Raw genomic sequence first — 22,369 nt, forward strand, 5'->3', positions numbered from 1 at the left:
AAGAATTATTATTTTGGGCCCTGGTGTGTGCTGCCTCAGGTGGCCACTATTCTTTCCTTATCTTAAAATGAGGAAATACTTTGTTTTTTATTTTATTTATTTATTTTTGGCTGCGTTGGGTCTTTGTTGCTGTGCACGGTCTTTCTCTAGTTGCGGCAAGCGGGGGCTACTCTTCCTTGTGGTGCGCAGGCTTCTCATCGCAGTGGCTTCTCTTGTTGCGGAGCACAGGCTCTAGGTGCGTGCGCTTCAGTAGTTGTGGCACACGGGCTTAGCTGCTCTGCGGCATGTGGGATCTTCCCGGACCAGGGCTTGAACCCATGTTCCCTGCATTGGCAGGTGGATTCTTAACCACTGCGCCACCAGGGAAGTCTCGAGGAAAAATTTTAAAATTTAAAATCTTAAAATTTTTAGGGGAAAATTACTAAAGACTGTAGCTGGTCTTCAGGTTAAATTCCAGCTTCCTTCAACTGTCACCAGGAAGTGATAAAATGTGGAGAAGCGCGGCCCAGTGGGGCAGACAGAGGAGGCAAAGGCAGAGGCTCGGGCGGCTGCAGCCTGCAGGGGACGGCTGGTGAGGCCGGTCACAGCCCAGCGTGCAACGTGGGCCCCGGGCCCAGGGAAAGAGGGCTGTGCTCAGGGGTTCCCTTGTGGGGGGTGTTTCATTCTCCCCCAGCACCAAGACTGGGATGTGAGGGAATCCTTACCACCTCCCCTGTCGGGCAGACTTTCCCCAGTTTACCCACTTAAGGTGTGGCTTTGAGTCCCCTGGTTTTTTTTCTTTTTTTTTGCGGTACACGAGCTTCTCACTGTTGTGGCCTCTCCCACTGTGGAGCACAGGCTCCGGACACACAGGCTCAGCGGCCATGGCCCACAGGCCTAGCCGCTCCACGGCATGTGGGATCTTCCCAGACCGGGGCACGAACCCGTGTTCCCTGCATTGGCAGGCAGACTCCCAACCACTGCGCCACGAGGGAAGCCCAGTCCCCTGGTTTTATATGGTGGTGGTAGAGGCGGGGTGTGGGGGGGTCTCTGATCCAGCCTTCTGCCCAACCTGGCCCTAGGCTTTGTCTCTTGTCCCTTTTATATGTGTGGCCATGAAAACCCACCTCTGGGTACACCAGAGGTGAGCAAGTCCCTTTAGTGACACAGCAGCCACGTGAGCTGGCCAAGGGCAGTGCCCCCAGGGAGACGGGCCATGGCTGGGCACACGGGTCTGCTGGCAGGCTGTCCCTCCTGCAGTAACTTCCCAAGGCTGCTGGAGCAAACTACCACAGATTCAGTGGATTCAAACAAGACCAGCTTATTACGTCATAGTTCTGAGGTCAGGCATCCGCTGTGGGTCTCACTGGGGTAAGATCAAGGTGCTGCAGGGCTGGTCCCTTCCTGAGGCTCCGGGGAGGATCTGTTTTCTGTTTTCCGGCTGTTTTCAGCTCCTAGAGGCTTCCCGCATTCCTCGGCTTGTGACCCCTTCCTCAACCTTCAGAGCCCACAGTGGCCAGTCAAATCCTTCTCACATCCCATCACTCTGATTCTTCTGTCTGCATCTCTGCACCTAAGGACCCTGGTGATTATGGAGGGCCCACCTGCATAACCCCAGGGACCCTCCCATCTCAAGGTCAGCAGATTAACAGCCTTAACTGTGCTCTGCAGGTAAGTGGACCTATTCACAGGTTGTGGAGATGGGATGTGGACATCTCTGGGGGCCGTTCTTCTGGCCACCGTAGTCCTTAAGGACAAATAACACATTTGGACCATTTCCAGGAGAAGGCAACCTCTCCTCGGGGATGACTCCTCAACCTGCTCCCCTCAAGGCCCCGGACTCTGGAGGGAGAGAAAAGGGGAGCGAGACTACAAAGACCAGCAAGCGACCTTCCAAGGGAACAGATGCCATCGCTGTGTAAAGTGCACAGCTAACTTCCGGTCACCCTTCCAGATCAACATCCACACTCGACTGCGGAGGACAGCTAGGACCCAGAGGTGGACCCGCTTCAGTGATGCTGCAGGATAGAGGTCAGAAAGGTCCACTGAGAGAGTTACCGCCACACATCCCAAGCTGGCCCTGTGCTGGTGGCTGGAGTCCCATTTGGACCCCCTGCCTGTGTTTCTGGGGGACTCGATGGATACTGATTTGGATTTCTTTTCTCGGGTCGGCCAGGCTGAAAGCTGGACCTACCCCAGCATCACACCACCTGCATAAATGCAGATGGTTACAGCCCACAGACTGCTGGGTCACAATTTCAGAAAAGCCATAAGAGCAAATTTCCCTACCCGCTCCTGTCCCAAAAGCTCTGAACCTTTACTGTCACCAATTAAGACAGTATTAATACAAGCACCTCCAAGTTGGACAAAGAGGTGTAAGTGAGACCCAGCCCTAACTGCCTGACACCAGTCGGACTCTCTTCCACTTCTCCCTCACTAGAAACACAAGTACTTCAGTGATAAGATAGAGCTTCAGGTCTCAGTAGAACATTTTGACTATAAACCAGTGCAAAAATAATGTTATATGCCAATGAACTAGTAAATTGCTCCTCCTGGGGCTCTCCCCTGATGGGAAAGGCATGGAACCAGATGTCTGGCTGCGCCCGGCCCCGGTACCCCTCCTCCGGCCTGGCCCGCCTCCGCCTCATCGCCACGGGGCCCCGCATCATCCCTGCCCTGACACATCACAACAGCTGCTTACTGGTGTCCTGGCTTCCAGTCTTTTCACTCCCCTCCGTTCTCTGGATGTTTAGCCAGAGCGATCCTTCTAGAACTCAAATCTGATTTCTCACTCCTGCCCGTGATTCTCCACTGTTCTCAGGATGAGGCCCTCCCCACACCTGGCTAGACCCCCTCCCCTGGGCCCATCTTTCCGCAGGGGCTTTACGGAACAGCCTGGAACCCCCAGAGCTCATGGTGCCTTCCGTATAGGCCCTTCCTTGCCTGCCTGGACGCTGCCCTCCTCCTTGTCCCCCCGGGGAGTTTTTCTCCTCATTGAGTCATCCTCGTTGACCCGTTGAGTCACCGAGTCAGCCTCTCTTTCTGTCTGCTCTGTGTCTGATCCTCCACCTCATACTCTCAGCGAGGGCTGGCCGGCGTCTGCCTGCACAGCTCTGGTGACGGGGAGCTCACTCCCTTAGGAGGCAGCTCCAGGCACCTCTGCATCGGGAGAGAGTTCCCTCCCATCAGCCTCTGCACTTGGCCGTGAAAAAGCCCGACCCCTTCCCTGGCCAGCCCTGGCCAGCTGCAAGGCCAGAATCCACAACCGCTGCCCTAGGCCTTCCCCTTTCTAATCTCTTAACATCCCAAGTTCCTGATGTGTCATGTCTTTCTGTCTTCTTTCCCTGCTCCCCAAAGAATAGGGATGTCCCCAGACCTCCTTGTTTCTTTCGTGTGAGGGTCCCTTCCCCGTCCTGGCCATGGAGTGGAGCCTGAATGCATTCCATGTGCCTGGTTTCCTTCTAGTGTCTGTGGTTTTCCAGGACAAATGATAATGCCCGGGGCATGGACTAACTGCTACAGCCGGCTGCAGAATCACCACCCCCTTCACTCCAGAGACTATTTCTATTAATGTAACCTGAGTGGCTGATGAGACCCTCCTATACCTCTCCCCACCCCCACTGTGCTGGTATCTTCCTGGGCAGGACTTCAGAATTCTCCCTGAGAACCCAGGCTTCCTTAGCAACTACAGAGCATGAGTTTAAGCACCCACTTACAGGTGTTTTACCTCTAATCCGCAAAACAACCTTCTGAAGGAAGTACAAGCAGGCCTCGTTTTACTGCACTTCACTTTATTGTGCTTTTTACTAACTGAAGGTTTGTGGCAACCCTGTGTTGAGCAAGTCCACTGGCGCTATTTTTCCAACAGCATTATCTTAAAGTTAAGGTATGTGCATTGTTTGTTTAGACATAATGCTACTGCACACTTAAGAGACTACAGTGTAGCATAAACTTAACTTCTATATGCACTGGGAAGCCAAAAAATCTGTGTGACTCCCCTTCTGATGCCCGCTCTGTTGCGGTGGTCTGGAACCTGAAATCTCTCCGAGGTCTGCCTGTACTAATTACCATTCCCTCCCTCCCTTTCTCTCGTACATAAACAATTTTTTTTAATAAAAAAAAAAACTGAATTGTAAAATACAGTCACATAAAATAGACCATCTTAACCATTTTTAAGTATACATTTTAAAGTAGTGTTAAGTATGTTTGCATTGTCAGGCAACCATCTCTAGATATTTTCATCTTGCAAAACTGAAACTCTGTCCCTATTAAACACTGTAATTCCCCATTCCCTGCTCCCCCAGCTGCTGACACCCACCTACCCTTCTTTTTTAAAAAATTAATTAATTAATTAATTTTTGGCTGTGTTGGGTCTTTGTTGCTGCGCGCGGGCTTTCTCCAGCTGTGGCGAGCGGGGGCCACCCTCGCTGCGGTGTGTGGGCCTCTCACTGCAGTGGCCTCTCCCGTTGCGGAGCATGGGCTCCAGGCACGCGGGCTTCAGTAGTTGCGGCGTGTGGGCTCAGTAGTTGTGGCTCGCGGGCTCTAGAGTGCAGGCTCAGCAGTTGTGGTGCACGGGCTTAGTTGCTCCGCGGCATGTGGGATCCGCCCGGACCAGGGCTCAAACCCACGTCCCCTGCATTGGCAGGCAGCCTCCCAACCACTGCCACCAGGGAAGGGAAGTCCCCCCCCGCCACCTACCCTTCTACTACTCTCTGTCTCTATGAATTCGACGACCCTAGGGATTTCATGTAGGTGGAATCACACAGTCTGTTTTTTTTGTGAGAGGCTTAATTTTCCTTAGCATAATGTCTGCAAAGTTCATCTCTTTCTTTTCCTTTTTTAAAAGAAATGTAAGCAGTGGAGAGACTTGTCCAAGGCCATCTATGGCCAGGAAGTACCGAGTGAGGACCTGAACCAACTGTTACCGTGGAGGCGGCACCTTTCTTCAGGGTCCTGTCTGGTGTCTCCGAGGACCCGGATCCACCCAGTGGCCTTCAGCACTTTGAGAAGCACATCAACTGTGCCAAACGTCCTAGTACCTGGGGACTAACTGGATGGAGCCTGAGCACTTGATATGCACAGAGTCAGCTCATCTGTCTAACAAACTAGAGCTTACCCCAAAGTGCCACCAAAAGGGGAAGCAGGCCCGGGATGGGCCTGGAGGGAGGGAGAGAGTGGGTGAGTGGAAACTGAGAAATGCAAATGATAATCCCGTGACAGGGAAGGTTAACCAATAAGGTTTCTGTAAAGTTGAGCAGTGCTACTTGAGTAAGAACAAAGGGGCCAAAGTAAATTAGTTTAGCAAATTAAGGTAAATAAATGCTTAGGAACCTCTGTGAGGTGAAGCAGAAGTAGTGCTTTAGGGCAAGGAGCTGAATGGGTGTATTTGGGACATAAAGAAAGGCCAAGTGAGCCCCCAGGCTCTATCCTTGCTTCCGAGTGTGGTGAATGGCACAGGCGCCAGGCCTGGCTCTGCAACTGACCGGCCACCGACCTCAGTTTCCTCATCTGTAAGATGGGAGTCAAAACTACACTGACCTTGGTGGAAAACAGTGAGGTTTAAGTGACTCGGTTCATGTGAAGTTCGGTACAATTGGTACAAAATAAGCTACTCAGCAACGGGCAGCTCTTCTCACCGTGACTAGCACAGCTACTACACAAATCTGCTACCGCGGGTGATACAGTCCATGCGTCTCTACTGAGCAACCCCTATGGACCAGGCCCAGGATATTCAGGGGTGAGTATGAGTGTGCAACACCGAACACACAAAGTCTTCCTGAAAGAAGAAAGGAATCCACACGTTCCATGATCATTCTTATGCATACACTGACTTTCATATTTTAATCAGACTTCAGGATATTTTCATGGACCAAAGAATGGACAGGGATGCTCTTTGCTGAGTGTCTGCCAAGGTCCGGGTTAGCAATGCCAGTCAGGGGGACAGGCACCCTCTGGGACCCTCACAAGGTGGAGAGCTGAGACCACGGATCCGAGAAAGATTTTCATCCCATGGGGCCACCCGAGGCAAACCGCTAAACTTCGAACTGCCTGGAGTGACCCAGATGTAAAACTGAGCGGGGAGAGGCCACCACTGTCCCTGGCCTTCTGCGGCTGACACATAACCCAGCTCTGGCTGCTTCTCCCTGCAAATAAATAAACTAAAACGAGAGACCCCTCTCTTTTCAAAGCAGTAGCACCATATGCTGAAGCAAAATGTTCTCCTGTTCTGCAGAGTCCTTGGGGAAGGGCGGGGCTCTGTAGGGTGGCCAAATTTCCCAGGCAGCTGAGTGTTTAGAGCCACTGGATACCATGTGCCTATTTTGTGCCGGACACAGTGCTGGGGGTACTGTGCGCAAAGCATCGTGACAACTAAGTATCAGCCAAGAGGGGCTGTCAGCTGGCAGCCCTCTCCAGAGCAAGTGGCTTCATCCCTTTAGAAGGTGGAGACACAGACTTTGCTACAGGGTAACGCATTGGTATAAACGCTATGGCATAACGGCTGTCACGGGAACAGAGCAGAGATTTAAGAGATGGCTTAAGGAAAAGAAAAAGCATCACCACGGGATGCCTGGGATGCTGGGACCACGTCAGAGACTTTCCCAAGGAAATCACGCCTGGGACTTTTCACGTATTTCTCATGACATCAGAAAAAGCGTCGACGTCAACAGCTGTATGGGAAAGGTACAAGAGTAACTGGCCTCCTAACTTAGAGAAGTCTCTTCTGAGAGAACAGAAAGGGCTACGCTCTTGTGATTTCACGCCCGAAGCCATCAAACGTCCTACCTGGTTTGCTCTTTCAAGGTCCGTCATGATCATTTCAATTTCGTCGGCCCTGGGGAGGTGAGAGGGAGACAGCAGGTTAGTCAGCGGCAAGGGAGGCTCAGGGGCCACCGCGGTTCCAACTCGGCAGCATGACCCACAGGCACGCAGGTCGGTGTCGAGGGAGAGGGGCCATGCAGAAGGGGACTCTGCCACCCATTGGGAGGAGGTGGGCTTGCATCGGCGGGAGAGCCCGCCTGCCCTTGAGAGGCTCCGGTCTCTTTGGGGAGACAGTGCCTCCTGCCAAGAGAGCGAACAGAACTCTGAACAGAATGCTCTGGAAAAACAGAGGCGGCAGAGATGAATTCTCCTTGGGGGAGGGAATCAGGAAGGTTTCAGAGGAGGTGATGTGTGAACTGGGTTTTGAAGGATGAGTAGAAGTTTGCTAAGACCAAGAGAACCATGAGCAGGTTGGGGAGGTGGGAGGAGGCTGGGGATGCAGGCTGGGGGGCTCCACAGTCTGTGCTATAAAACCACCTGGGTCACCGTCATCCTCCCTCAGCCTGCTCACACACAGGGGGTTTCCAGGTGTTGTTTGTTCTTTCTCTTTTTTTTCTGCTCTGAAAGTACTTTCTTGAGTGATTTGAAGGCACATACATGCTTCCAACACACAACAGCATGAGAGAGAGAGAGGAATGCTCAGAGTTCTACCGAGAAGGTCAGTTCCAAAAGTCTGTGCAGGTTTGAACAGAACGCCCAGGGAAGTCACTGCCCCAGATGAATCCCGATGACGGCCCCTGTGACCACGGCCGAGACTGCTGCCCGAGGAAGGTTCAGCCCACCCATGGAAGAGGGGAGGGGATGTTACAGCTGCAGACCAGCAGTGGGTGTGTGCGCCCCCACCTGCTGCGGCCGCCTCATTCCACACCCCACGGGGACCTGAGCTGGCTCTGCCACCTGCAGGACTGAGCTCCACCCCGCCCCGCCGGCCTCTCTGCCTGCTGAATCCCCCTGGCTGCCCTTCTGGGCCGAGGCTCCTGCTCCCCTCCTAACCCCGCGGCCCTGTGCTCAGGCAGCTCCCACCACGTGGGGGCCCCTACATAGCCTGGACGTGTGTCGTCTGCCCCGTCACCCTCCACTCCTGGGAACCTCATCCCCTACTTCCACCCCTCCCCCAGTCCTCCTCCAACCCTGCCAGGGGCTCCATCTCAGGAGGTAGCGCAGCTCCCCCTCCCTGCCAGGGTGTGTCTCTTTCACCCTCATCCCTGCCAGCACAGGGCCTGGCATCAAGCTGGAGGCCAGGGTCCTGAACGCAGCCTGTCCTGCCAGCAACGGGCCAGTGGGCCAGTCTACTCTCTGGGACAGGTTGGGGCACTCGGACGGGCCGACTCCAGGGTTCTTCTGTCCCCCAAACCTACTTCTCTGGTCTTAGCCATCCACCCTTCATATAGAGAGTGGGACAAACTACCCAGGCCCTGGCCGGTCTGGTTTTGCCATTTGCTGCATCGTGTGTTCTCTCCTGTGGCCCCGAGGCTTTTCCAGCCTTCACGGCGCCCTGCGATTCAAGGCAATCTCATCAACTCCCAGAAGCCCAAACGGAGTAACAGATGCCTTGTGATCAGGTTCACTGATCGTCGTATCTGTTTGAAATAGTATCCTGCTTTCAGGCTCGTCCGAGAGAAGTCCGAAACAACTCATCAAATGGCCTAGTTAAACGAAGATCTTTTTAGGACAACTTCGTGAAGCAGGCAGTGTCTCTAAGAAAAACACCCAAACTCGGCCCCTGCAGAGAAATGCTAGGGGCCGGGGGCGGCTTCAATTACAAAACATCTTAATGTACCATGGCAAATAGAAACCTCCAAGATCTCAGAGAGGAACTGCCTTGACTCCAGAGGGTAAAACCATCACTGAAAGTCTTTGGTCTTCAAGTGACAGAAAAGGGGACCTGATGGCAGCCAGGACAGAAAGCTTTCTTGACAACCTGCTGATGGAGTGCAAATTTCATTGCGTATGAGAGGCAATCAAAAGTTAACAAACTTCTCTTGTAAGGCAAGTCACAACTTTTAAAGGCAGTTTTGAACTTTCATCAGACAGTTATTCACTATGTATTTACAAAGTCCAGATCTACACAGCCACCCACCCAGCCCGCCAGCTGCTGGCATCATCCAAGCACTCTCTCCCTCGGTCCGTGAATGTTTTCCGACACCTACAAGCTCCCTGGCCCCGGCAGTGGCCATGGGAAAGGCGCAGGCAGACGTGGCTCCTGCACAGTCCACCAGTGCCGCATTTACAGAGGGGGACAGAAGCCCCCCTTCTTGGCTGCTGAGCACCTGAAACAAGACCTCCAGGTGCCCCATCTTCCTTCTCTCTGGAGCACATCAGGGAGCTGGTGGCTGCAGGACCCAACAGGTGGCCAGGGGAACGGCCTGGGCTCGGGGAGCAGAGATCCCGAGCATGGGGTCTCAGGGAGGGTTTTCCGAATCTCCTGTTGGGTCCTTCATGAGCCCTTTCTGGCTAATTTTTTTTTTTTTTTTTTTTTGCTGTACGCAGGCCTCTCACTGTTGTGGCCTCTCCCGTTCCGGAGCACAGGCTCCGGATGCACAGGCTCAGCGGCCATGGCTCACGGGCCCAGCCGCTCCACGGCATGTGGGATCTTCCCGGACCGGGACATGAACCCATGTCCCCTGCATCGGCAGGCGGACTCTCAACCACTGAGCCACCAGGGAAGCCCAATTCTGGCTAATTTATCTTTGTCATTCAGATATGTCTTCTGCTTGGTTTGGGTATCCTATTATCTGGCTACTGTTGGCCCGTCTACTTCCATCCTCCACGTTGTCCAACTTTTCCTTACATTTGCTATGTCCTGATCCTTTCCTGATCCTTCTGGGTGGTCCTTCAACTTGACCCCCCTGCAGTTGTGCTCAACCTGTGATCCATCTCTTCTCTCTGCTTCCTTAGTTTAGTTATTCTGTTCTTGATACCTGTCATTCCCACTCTGTTCATTATTAAATTATTACTTGGTTTTGCTTTATGTTTCCTCGAGTGTATTTCTCATGCTTATTGTGTATGTGGGGCCCATCTGTCTGTCTTCAGATCACATACGCTGATGGGTTTGGGGGTCTGTCTTCCAGAGAGGGGTGTTCTCCTCTGGGGCCTTGCTGTTTTCCCCGGGGGTACCAGCTACTCTTCTTGGCAGGGTATATGGGGGGAGGAGGGAGGACAGAGAGGCAGCCCCGCTGTGTGTCTCTCAGGATGAATTGAAGGCACACAGCAGTGTTCACAGTCTTTTGCTGAGTGAAGAAGGAAAGGCAGGGGATGACCCCAGGCCCCCAGAGTAAACACTGATAGCTCCCCTCCACCAGAAAAATCCTCTGGCCAGAGCTTCACCTTCAGTTCTCAGCATTAGGAGCAGGGGATTCCCCTGGTACAACTCCCCAACCTCTGCTCTGGAGATAAGGGGTAGAGATGTGGCTGCCTGGGGGCCCACCCTCCCCTGTTTTTATCCACTCCTCACTCCTTGCCTGGCCACTGCCATTGGCCATGGGGCCAGGACAGGGTCAGACACAGGCCTGGGCTAAAAAAGAGAGGGATTCCCAGGGGTCTGGCTTCACCTAGAGGCTAGACTGGCAAAGCTGGGACCTGCCGGGTCTGGGAAGTGGCATCCAGATCTGGCCAGATTTAGGGGGCCTGGGTGGGCTTGAGTGCCTCCTCAGGTGAATGGTTTTGGATGGTCATTAGAATGCTTCATATCCAGAAAACAAGGTATCATCTCCAAAAGATTTCATGTCACTTATTAAAAATTAGTCACATTTAAACAGGAAGGTTTCTTCTTGGCAGTCTGAGGCAATCCCTGGAAATGAATTTCAAGTTTTTCCATCTTCTCATCAGTTTAACTTTGGTTACTAAGCAACTGCTAAGCTGACCAAAATATTGAATGTGATAACAAGTACGTCCCTTACCTTTCATTACAAGAGCAAGTCTCATATTTCCAGAGCTTTCAGCCCATAATGCCCACACTGAGCCCTGCTGTTACAGAGTCGGGCAGTTCAACACCAGGTACCCTGGCGAAAGCAGGGCCCAGAGGGGCTGCAGTTCCCCTTCGCGGATGGGACCAAAAGCCACAGAAAGAGGCAGTGGAAGGAAGCAGGGATGCAGTGGGTGAGGAAGAGTTCAGATGATCATTTTAAAAGTCTGTAGGCTCATGATTCACTTTCCCAAGGGGCACGCTTTTTAAAAGGTGAGAGAAAAATACAACTGGCTGGGTACTGAAATGTGATCAGGGCTTCTGGAGACGGGAAGCGCAGCCCTTGGTGCTGGCCGACCCGCCGGTGCTGGCTGCATTTTAGAACCCGTCTGCCACCGGGCCTGTATGACCCACTTCTCGCCAAACTGCTGCCCGCACCCGCCCCTCAACAACACGACTCCTACCAGACAGCTGCCCTCAATAAGTAACATGAAAGTGCCCAGAGGTTAATACTGCAACTATAAACGTTATCTGAAAAGTACAGCGATGAATTAAACGGCATGTGCTTTCACAGCAGGATCGTCAACAAGACTCTGAGGGGTTTTTCATTCTTTTCATTTCGCAGGCTCAACTACCACGTCAGGATCTGGAGCCTGACATTAGTCTAAAATCATTTATTTTCCAAAGTCCGTAATAACCACAGGTATTGTTTGCTCAGCAGAACTATTTATTATAAAAACTTAGTTCTCTCACCTTTTTATGAGCTGACAAAACAGTTTTCACTGATCTATTAACCTGTGCTGCATGATGCCCTGCTCTGGCTTCAAACCGCGGATCATTTTGGCCTGGGCTGGAATATGTAGTTCATTCGATCGGTTCCCCACAGATCATTCCAGGGTATTCTCTGGGCTGGCATGTGATTTTTATGAGGAACTTAAAAGGACACAGTCAAGGCCAACGGCCGGGAAATCCTATCCACGATGGAAACCCTGTATTTCCTTTCACACTAGCCTCCCGAGTGCTGAGGGATGGCACCAGGGCAAGGGTGGGGCATATTTCAACCCCAAACAATCTTACGACATCGGGAGCTGTTAAAACAAAGTACGTCTACAAGGCAGTTGAAAAAGCGTCCAGGGCGACCTTCAAAGGTCAGTGTACCTTCTTGGACCCAGGTCAAGAGCCAGTAGTTTCAGTACTAGATTGTAAAGTTCTTAGGTATCAAAAGAAGAAATATGTGGAATTCCCTGGTGGTCCAGTGGTTAGGACTCCATGCTTCCGCTGCAGGGGGCACGGGTTCGATCCCGGGTCGGGGAACTAAGATCCCGCAAGCTGCGAGGCACAGCCATAAAAGGAAGAATATCTAAAGATTAATTCTCCTTGCTTTAAAAACAAACAAAAAATTTCAGTATGTTTGGTAAAGCAAACGCTTCCCCCACCACCGGATGCTGCGTCTGACGCCTGGGCCGTCAGGAAGGCGGGTTACTTTCCAGGCAGGACTCTGAGCTCCAGAAGCAGGGCTCACTGGACGCTGTGTGGAAAGAGCAGGTGGGAAAACGAAGAGGAGGAGGCAGAGGACCAGGGGTGAGGAAGGTCTCTTGGCTATGGGACTGGGATCCCCTTGATGGGGGGCGGGGTCCTTAGGAAAGGGGCCTCCCCCGCCTGCACATGGGCACACAGATGGGACCTGGTCTCAGGAGAGGAACGGCTGGTCTGCAGAGACTCGTGTGGGAGGCAGGGCAAGGCTACACCTGGAGAAGGTGGCAACGGCCTGAGGAGCGGAGGTGGGAGGGGAGGGGGGCAGTCTCCCCTCAATGATGCTTACTGAGCACCTACTACGTGCCACACTGATGGAGAAACAGAGCTCCCAGGTGCCAGGCTGGCAGTGCACCAGGCAATGGCATTCGCCTATCGGGAGCACACGGGACAGAGGATGCACATCCCAGGAGCTCAGAGACATGAGACCCTGTAACTGCCTGCTCAGGGTGGGCGCAGGGAGGTGAAGACGCCTAAGGAATTTTGGTCCAGTGACAGCCCAGGAGGGACAGCGGGCTTTGCAAACAGGAGGAGAGAGCTTCTTGGAGAAGTGGACATCTGGTCTGCATCCTGGAGGACGAGTTTGCTGGGTAGAGAACAGCAGGGCAGAGGGACGGACAACCAGACAGAACCAGACCACAACGTGGTGGGGGCCCTTCAATCTTGTGTTTCCATGGCGTCCAGCCCCCCGCCCCCCCGTCATGACAGGGCAGCCTCTTTCTGCCCCTTCTATGCCTCCTATTTCTTTCTCTTGTGATGGCAGAAGCCATACAGAGCCCTGTCACACAGAGAGGGTGACAGTGGAAACCCTGTTGTCTGACGTCACGGGCGATGCCTCCAATGGTTCACCATCAAGCATCTTGCTCATTCTGGACTTTAGATACATATGTTTGTATTTTGTTAACGTGATAGCCAACTGTTCCTATGTTATTAAGGCTTTTTAATAGAAGACGGACATTGATTTGATTAAGTACCTTTTAAGCATTTATGGAGCTAATTAGCTGGTTTTCCTCCTCTGACTTGCTGAAATGGTAAATTATACTGACAGTCACCTGCTTCCATTTGGTTGTGGGTATTATGCATTTAACGTGCTCCTGAGTTCTATCTGCTAATATTTTATTGAGCATTTTTTTCCCGTAAGTATTTATAGATGAGATTGGCCTCTCGTTTCTTTTGTCTTCTGTCAGCTAGTCATACAAAACACTTTGAAAGCATTTCCTTCTTTCCATAGACGGAGTGAGCTATCACAGATTGGATGCTATTACTCCATAAAACCTGAACCCACATCCCACCTGTATGGTCTCAACACGTCGCCTGGCAGGCGAGCCCTGCGGAGTCTGCACCCGGGCCTGGCTCCCCTCGGCCACCTCCCGCCGTCGTCCCCACGCCCGCGGTGCCTGGGCCCCCACCTCCCCTCCTGGTCTGCGGCCTCCTCTACCTGCACTTGGCTGTCCTCCTCTCTCCTGGGGCAGGGCTCACAGCCAGTCTGCCTTCGATGGCACGCTAGGCTCCGTGAGCTGTTCCTCGGCTCCCTCCCTGCTGGTTAGACCCAAAGTGTCTTCTGGGCCAGGATCCCTGCAGGGAGCAGAACCGACTAGAGAACGACCTCCCATCAACACCTCACTCCTTTTCCAGCTTCGTTTCCCACTTTTCCAACCCTCCAGTCTTTCAAAGAGGCCTAAGTGCAGAACTGCTTCTTCAGAGCTGCTGAGCTGGGGTTGAGCCTTCACCCTCTGTTAGTGACATGCATTCTGTGCATATTTCCTTTTGTGCCTCAGTCAGCATACACTCTTATGGGTTCTTCAGTCTTATTCTGTTCCTTGAAGCCACCACACTTGCCCGCACGTCTGTCCCCTCTGCTGAGATCCCCATGGGGGGCTGCTGTCTACATCCGGTCCTCAGCTCCAGGGGCCGTCGTCCTCTGAGGGTCTCCCGGCAGCCCTGCCCCACACTGTCCGCTCATTTCTTTTTACTGCACTTATTCCTGCCTCTGAGTACCTTGTTCAGATACTGATGACGTGTTTATTCACGGCTATGATCCCAGAGAACACAGCGGGCGCTCCCTAAATCCTGGCTGATGAACGATGCAGACCTGCGACGCCTTTGCTTCCTCAAGTCTACCCGGCGTGTGACAGGCAACAACTCACTGGCTGGTATTTTATAAATTTATTTATTTTATTTTATTTATTTTTGGCTGCGTTGGGTCTTCGCTGCCGCGCACGGGTTTTCTCTAGTTGCGGCGAGCGGGGGCTACTCTTTGTTGTGGTGTGGGGCCTCTCATTGTGGTGGCTTCTCTTGTTGCGGAGCACGGGCCCTAGGCATGCGGGCTTCAGTAGTTGTGGCTCGCGGGCTCTAGAGCACAGGCTCAGTAGTTGTGGCTCGCGGGCTCAGTAGTTGTGATGCACGGGCTTTGCTGCTCCGCGGCATGTGGAATCTTCCCGGACCAGGGCTCGAACCCGTGTCCCCTGCATTGGCAGGCAGATTCTTAACCACTGCGTCACCAGGGAAGTCCCTGGCTGGTATTTTAAAGAGCAGAAAGTGTAGGGCTGTTTTTCCAAATTGTAAATATGACTTTCAAGGAAAGAGCCTGTAAGTTGTTTTGGCAGAAGAAAAATAATTCGCTTTTCTTACCACTTTTTGTAGCCCTTGAAATAGAGGCAACACTCTCCCTAGAAGAAAAAGTATATATAGACGCAGGTCCATGGGGCTGTGAGCTCCTGGAGGGCAGGGCCATCGGCCTAGCTCCCCGATCCTCCCTGTGCCCACGGAGCTGGGTGCAAGTCAGACTCAACACAGATTGGCCGGGGAGGCAGGAGGAGAAAGCATCATTTGTGGAAGGGTTTTCTTGACAACCTCCAGCTGTATGATTGGTCCTCTCTCTCATTTTCCACCTGGGGGAAGCCACCTCTGCTTGGGGGTGAAGCTACCTGGCATCCTTCCAAGCCCCCGATCCAATGTGTCACCCAAGCGCCGACCCTCCTTCTCTGATCCAATTGAGGTCTAGGCAGAGACGGTTGTAGAGCTTGACTGCTACGTCAAACCCTCTGCAAACAGTGGTTTTTACTCTTCTTGGAAGTGAAACCGTATCGAGAGACAGTCAAATGGCCAGAAGGTCACCTCTGCCTGCTCAGAAATTAACCACAATTTATTCCTTTTTATGACCATTATATTTAAATGTAAATGATACAAGTAACAGTTAAAATCAATTTTTGTTAAGCCTCATCAATCCCGAATGGGAAGAAAATTTCCCTTCTTGCCCCACTATTTAATTGACTTGTTTACATGAAATAATTTAAAATAAAATCCTACTTTGGTTTAACCTGAGTCCAGCTGACCAATGAAGTGGTCTGCTACTGCCCTCATGGGGCAAATTTCCCACCTGTGCCAAACCAACAGGGCAGCTCCAGCAGGCTGGTCACTCCCTGAAGTATGACCCTGGTGTGATCAGAAACAGCCTGTGACCATCACTCAGGCTTCAGTCCTCTCCGGGCAGGGACCCAGGACAGCTGTGGCCGGAGAATTAGTTTACAAGACTGCTGCTTCTGAGATCATGGAAGCCTCTTGGGATAAGCATCTGGATTACTCTTCGGATGCTTTTTGCCATTTCTCTAACATTCTCTAAAACCGTTGCTCTAAAAGCAATGGGGAGCAGGCTGGATGTGAAAATCCTTTTTTTCCCTTAAATCAAGTGCCATGAGGTCATAAGTAGGATGGAGTGACTGGAGGTAAAATCAGGGAAACCAAGGGCTAGAGCCACCAGAGTGTGGCTGGCACCACAAACGGACCAGACTCTCCCCCACTGCCTTCTGGTCCTTTGATCTTGGGCAGATCGGGACAGGCGACAGCCATCTGTACGGGAGGAATAATGTGGCCTTTCTCAAAGAAACTGGCACGAGGCTAAAATAAGAATACTGATGGAGAGTAAAAAAAAAAAAAAAACTTCGTAAACCCATGCACATATTCATTATTATTGTCGTGCACAAAAATCAGGATCTTTCTCTTCTGGTCAGAGCTAATTTTCAACACCCAAGACCATTAGGTGATAATCACAACCACCTAGGAAGTGGGTTTTGCCCCAAATCTCCAGCCTCAATCTGATCAGACCTCTAGGTTCAACTACAAACTCGCAGTAATGAGAGGACAGAGGAATAAAGCTAAACTACATCTGGGGATGCCAACGGCAAGATCTAGACTGTGGGAAACTCTCCAGGACAAGTGAACTGGTTTCTTTTGCAAATAGATTGAAAAGAAAAGAAAAAGAGATGGAGGGAGATCTATAAGATGAATGAGACTTAAAGATATACCAACCAATTGCAATGTGTGGGTCTTATTTGGATCCTGACTCCAAACAATGAAAAAAATTCCATTTATGATGCTTAGGGGTAATTTGAAATTTAAGTATTGATGATATTAAGAAATTATTATTATTATTTTTTATTTTTTTGCAGTACGTGGGCCTCTCACTGCCGCAGCCTTTCCCGTTGCGGAGCACAGGCTCCGGATGTGCAGGCTCAGCGGCCATGGCTCACGGGCCCAGCCCCTCCGCGGCATGTGGGATCTTCCTGGACCGGGGCATGAACCCGTGTCCCCTGCATCGGCAGGCAGACTCTCAACCACTGTGCCACCAGGGAAGCCCAAGAAATTATTTTTTGAATGTGATAATAGTATGGTGGCTATATTAAAGAGTCCTACATGTGAGGCTCTACATGCTAAACCACTTAGAGGTGAAAGGAAAGGATTCTTGAAGAAGCCTCAAGATAAAATGGGGGTAGGGGTGGGGACAGGTAGGCCAGGAATGGGATGACTGGAATCGCCCAGTAGGCACCTAGGGGTTCTGTCCTCTACTGTCTGTTGGAAATTTAACATAATAAAAAGTAAACAAACAAACAAAAGTATAAGGTGATAAAAAAGCATAGACCATCACAGTTTTGTGTCTCTCCATCAGCGCTTGTCAACTATGAAGTCGGTATGTATGATGTTGACCTCCGTTTGCACAGAAATGAGGTGACAGGCAGGCCTGTGCCTGGGAGGAGGCTGCAGAGGGCCCCCTTGGAAGGAACACCGAGGAGGAGCGCTTTGCTAATCTCAGTCAAGCCAGTTAACCTCTCAGAATCTCAGTGTATTCATCAAAGGGGAGGAAAAAAAACAGGCATGAAAAGCACATCTCTGCAAAGAGCACGTGATTGAAAAATCATCCATGGATATTCTTCTTTGATACAGAACATGTGGATTCTGGAGGGGACAGCCGAGTCCATCCTTCATCCCACTGCGAAAAGGGCTCTCAGGAGGAGCTGTCTCCCTGAGGGCTCTGGAGGGAACCGAGGCTGCCACCCTGAGCACCCAGACCCCAGGAGCTGGCAGATGGTTTTGGGAATCTTGGGCACAGGACATGGCCAGCAGGGCTGCAGACCCAGGTTGCTGCTTCTTTCCTCCAGATTTTTAAGAAATGTTTTGGAAGGGCTGCTGTTGTGCCACCTACAAATATTTTTCAAGCTCTCCTTCACATATTTAATGTAAAGTTTGTCAGCATGTCTTTCTGGCAGCTGGAGAACTGCCTGCCCCATCTGAGCTTCTGCTCTTTCAAAACTGCCTTTCAGATTTCGTTTCCCTTTTCCTGTTGACTTAACCTGTAAGTGCCCTGCCTCTGGCCGACAGGTGCCTCTGATCCTGGGCATCGAACCTGCTGCTCTTAACGCCTTCCGCAGGACAGGGGACGTGCCATCACCACAGGTGGACAGGAGGACACTGCTCGGATTTCATAGGTGGGGAAACTGAGGCCGGGGCCAAGTGGTGACCAAGGAGCTCAAGGTTGCAACGAGTAGCGGTCTAGGGTAAGAACCCTGCTTTTATGCCCGAATGTGAGGGATTCTAATTACCCCCTTTCTCCCCTAAGTACTACTTGGTAGGGACTGTTAAGAAAAGGTTGGGTGGCAGAGAAGCTAAAACTAAGAATAAGAAAAGCTCTCCAACTGCATTCTAGTTATTACACTCAGGTCCCTTCCTCTCCAAGCCTAAGGCCGAGACGACTTCCTGGGCCTTCCTGGGCCCATCTAGAGGCTCGGGCTGTTCTCTGATCACACCTGCACCCTGGGGCCTTCTGACTACAAATCTCCTGCTGGTCCTTCAAAGCTGCTTCCAGAGCCTCCCCTCCACCTGGTCTTTCCCTGGTCAATTCAGTGCTCAGCTCACCTGTGGCTTCAGAGGCCCTCGCAGCATCTGTCCATAGCCCCTGCCCCCTTAACTGCCCTGCACTTAAGGCAGCTGGTGGTTTGTCTCCTTCACCCTGCAGGGCTGGGAAGTGAAACTGGAGAAGCAGGCGGCCAAAGGCAGCAGCGCATCCCGAGGAAAGACGGCATCCTTCCTCTTCCTCTCATTGGCACCGAAAGTCTGCATTTCGGCAGCATAACTGCCTTTTTTAGGGCAACTTGAGAATGAATAATTCAGCGGTTCCTCTTCTACTTGTGAAGTGTTAGACAAACAATTCAGACGGGGCCAGACTTGCTGGCCCCACGAAGACCGTCCCTTCCCTTTGGTCTGACATCATCGGATTTGGCCATGAATCTTTAAGAACACCCTCCATCCTGTCTAATCACTAAAATACCACAAAGGAAGTTCACAATACTTAGACATAGGGAAAAAAATAGCAAGGTTAACTGCATCATAAAGTTTTCCCTCGTTGCCAAGCAAACAGTACATCAGGGCGTCACAGGAACACTGAACTCTGAAAATCCTATGTGGGGAATGTCTTAGTCACATCAGGTTATTGAGTCGTTGAGCTTCTAATTCAAATCCAAGCCTTAAAGAAGTATCTTCCCCATGGAGCTCTAAGCTCGAACTCCCAGGTTTTGCTCTGAGAGCCTCATTGATTCTGTGTCTTGTATTAAAGGTACCTGGAATACTTTTTGGAGGTAGGTGTGATGAAAATTTGAAGTTAAACAAATAACCTTCCTGGTTTTATTAGAGCACTCATTTTGGAAGGATTCTTACTGGACAAGCCAAACCCTCTTCCATACATTCATGGTTGGTTGGAAACTTCAGTGGATAGAACCCCAAGGACCCTCGGTCGGGAAGACACGGTCAGCAAATAACTGCCTTACAGCTCAGCTAGCTATGCTCATGACCACTGAGGTACAATGTCGCTGGGATTCTGGGCAGGAAATTTTGGATCCAGTCACTTTCCAAATGACAAGGTACGGCGCTCCCTGGGTTTAATCCTTATGGAAGGACCCAGGTGGTAAATTTCTGAGTTTAGGAAAAGTTAAACAATGTGATGGTAAGAACGTATCTATGTTTGTGCTTTGGGATCTACCTGGCAAGCCTCAAGTTTGTGCAAAATATTTACTGTATGCCAGGGAATAGAGGATGCTTATCACTATAGTTGATAATCCTGCTAAGCAGTAGCCGCTTTGTGAAGGCAATAGAAGATTCTTGGAAAATCCAAATAACTTTAAGGAATTCACCAGCAGGAATGTGTGGTTCAAAGTATTCTATAAAGGACTGTGTCTCACTGCAGAGGGAGGTGGTGAGGTTAATGTAGTGAAATATAACTCGCTGCTGTGCTTGACATATAATGCAATAATGGTACAGTACGGTAAGAGATTTTTAAATAAATATATGGCTTTTAGAAGGTTTCAGAAGGGCTCAATCGTTCTGCATCTGACACTGAATTTCAGTAAAAAGAGGGGACCTGGAGCAGGGCTGGACTGGAAGGCTCAGGACATTCAGAGAGTCAATTAAGCTCTGCGGTCCATCTTCCTTAAATAGATTGGAAAGTTTATGACAGAGATGCTATGAATTAGAAAAAAAAAAGAGGATTAAGAATAAAGAAAAATGTTAAGAGCAGAGTGATACTGGTAAATGTAACTAGGCTGAATTCACCTATAAAAATAAAATACATATTTGAAGAAAATCCTAAACCTAACAAAATGTTGGAGAAACACACTTCAAGTAAAGAGGAAATGATTAACTAGATTTTTTCAAAAGGCTACGGTAAGGTTTTAAAGCCACACTAGCCAATGTTATATGTAGCAAAATAACATTACAGAGAAAGAAGTCATACTAAGAGGTACAGTAAATAATAAAACACCACAAGCTGGAACTTGTCTTAAATCACAAGGCAAGAAAATCTATAAAATACATAATATAAAAATGGAAAGAAATGCAATATATAGAAGTATCATCCTACTAGAAAACGAACTACACCATATGATGTAGGTAAGGGGTTCCAGTCACATGGAACCTGAAACCTACGTCACATCTGAATTTAAACGGGGATCACAAGAGTGCTGGGTCTCACATAGGACAGACACTTAAACCAAGAGCCTCCACTGCTCTCCACAGACAAATAAGAGAGATGCCCCTTTTAAGAACAGGAATGAAAGATGAGGATCAGATATCCTGGCTGTCATAAAAGCACAAAAATTCACTACTTGTAGGTAATATGGTCACATGCTCACCAAATCCAAGGGATTCACTTGAGCAAATGGGCACAGATGATCCAAGAATTCAGCAGAGTCCCACGATTTTTGGTAAAGACAAAACACTAAGCTCCTATGTACCAGTAATAAATATCTAGAAAATGAAATAAAAGACTATCTCATCTACAACAGGGATACAAATATTAAACATGTGGGAATTAAGATAACATGGTATAAATTCCATCTATATAAAATCAAATTACAAAATGCTAGTGGCAAAGAAAGCTAATGATGACATTTCCTATTTGCAGTTGCGTTAAAGATAAATAAATGTAAGTTTAGCTCCCAAGTTGATTTATAAAACTTGGTAAAATGACAAGACGCATATAGAAAAATTAGGTGACCCCAATAACAGTAAACTAATTGTAGGTATTAAGCTAGAAAACAAAGAAACATTATTAAAACAGTTTGGTACTTATGAGAATGAAAAGTCAGATCAATGGAATGAAATTTCAGACAGAAATCCAGAGACACATGTAATTATTTACATCTGATTTGTCCAAAGTTAAATACTGAAGGAAGGAATCATCAACATTATTGGGCAAACTGAGAATTAATATGAAGAATAATAAACAGACACATACCTTAACCTCATATGCTATAAAAAATTCCAGGTTAAAGATATAATAAATCATAAAAAAATCAGGGGCTTCCCTGGTGGCGCAGTGGTTGGGGGTCTGCCTGCCGATGCAGGGGACGCGGGTTCGTGCCCCAGTCAGGGAGGATCCCACATGCCGCGGAGCGGCTGGGCCCGTGAGCCATGGCCGCTGAGCCTGCGCGTCCGGAGCCTGTGCTCCGCAACGGGAGGGGCCACAACAGTGAGAGGCCCGCGTACCGCAAAAAAAAAAAAAAAAAAAAAAAAAAAAAAAAAAAATCATAAGAAAATGGATTGGGAAGGAAAGACCATTTCCTATTTTTGAAACCATATTAATAATGATTAACGAACGACAAGGTTGATGGAACCTATCTCATATATTTATACTACTGAACAATGAAATCACTAAAACTAAAATCAAATGATAGGTAAAAGTAATGATAAATGCGAGTGAGTAGTTAAAATCCAGAATACATGTAGAATTACTACCCTGTTCCCACTGTACCCACATTCATGGGTGATAAGGAAACACATGGAGAGTAAATAAGCAGATGGGAGAATGTTGAGTTTTATGCTAACGGATATCAAGTTAAGCACCTATGAGCATCCACGTGGCACAGCAGAGAGACGGTGGGAATCACTGCAGCCCACCCCTTATCTCCTGGATTTGGCACAGAAGGTCTGAGACAAGCAGTGTAAGCTCCCCAGGCCAGGCTGAGCTCTGGGTACACCTTGGAAATTGGAGCTGTGGGAGGGGAGAGAGCCTGTAGCACCTGCTGCCGCTGTTCCAAATGGGTTCTTCCCCCTGCAAAGGACACGCTAAGGAGCCTTGAAATAGCACCCTTTTTGCCCCAGTGATCTCTCTTCTTGAAAAATATATAAATATATTTTTTGGCCGTGCCACACAGCATGCAGGATCTTAGCTCCCTGACTAGGGAATGAACCCACGTCTCCTGCAGTGGAAGCGCGGAGTCTTAAGCACTGGACCGCCAGGGAAGTCCCCTGAAAAATATCTTAAAAAATTATTTTTCTAAACAAAAAAATTCATTATGAAAAACCGAA

At 49.9% G+C, this 22,369-nt stretch overlaps 1 protein-coding gene across 17 annotated transcripts in view; it reads right to left on the reverse strand.

The window, feature by feature from the left end:
* Positions 1-22,369, reverse strand: part of CUX1 (cut like homeobox 1) — a 387,498-nt gene that overhangs the window by 93,749 nt on the left and 271,380 nt on the right. For all 17 annotated transcript variants that reach the window (XM_079720356.1, XM_079720355.1, XM_079720357.1 and 14 more), the window contains one exon: positions 6,763-6,811. In XM_079720356.1, coding sequence (XP_079576482.1) covers positions 6,763-6,811 — 49 coding nt within the window. The remainder of the gene's footprint in view (positions 1-6,762; positions 6,812-22,369) is intronic.

Source organism: Hyperoodon ampullatus (assembly GCF_949752795.1).
Source record: "Hyperoodon ampullatus genome assembly, chromosome: 14".
Taxonomy (NCBI): Eukaryota; Metazoa; Chordata; class Mammalia; order Artiodactyla; family Ziphiidae; genus Hyperoodon; species Hyperoodon ampullatus.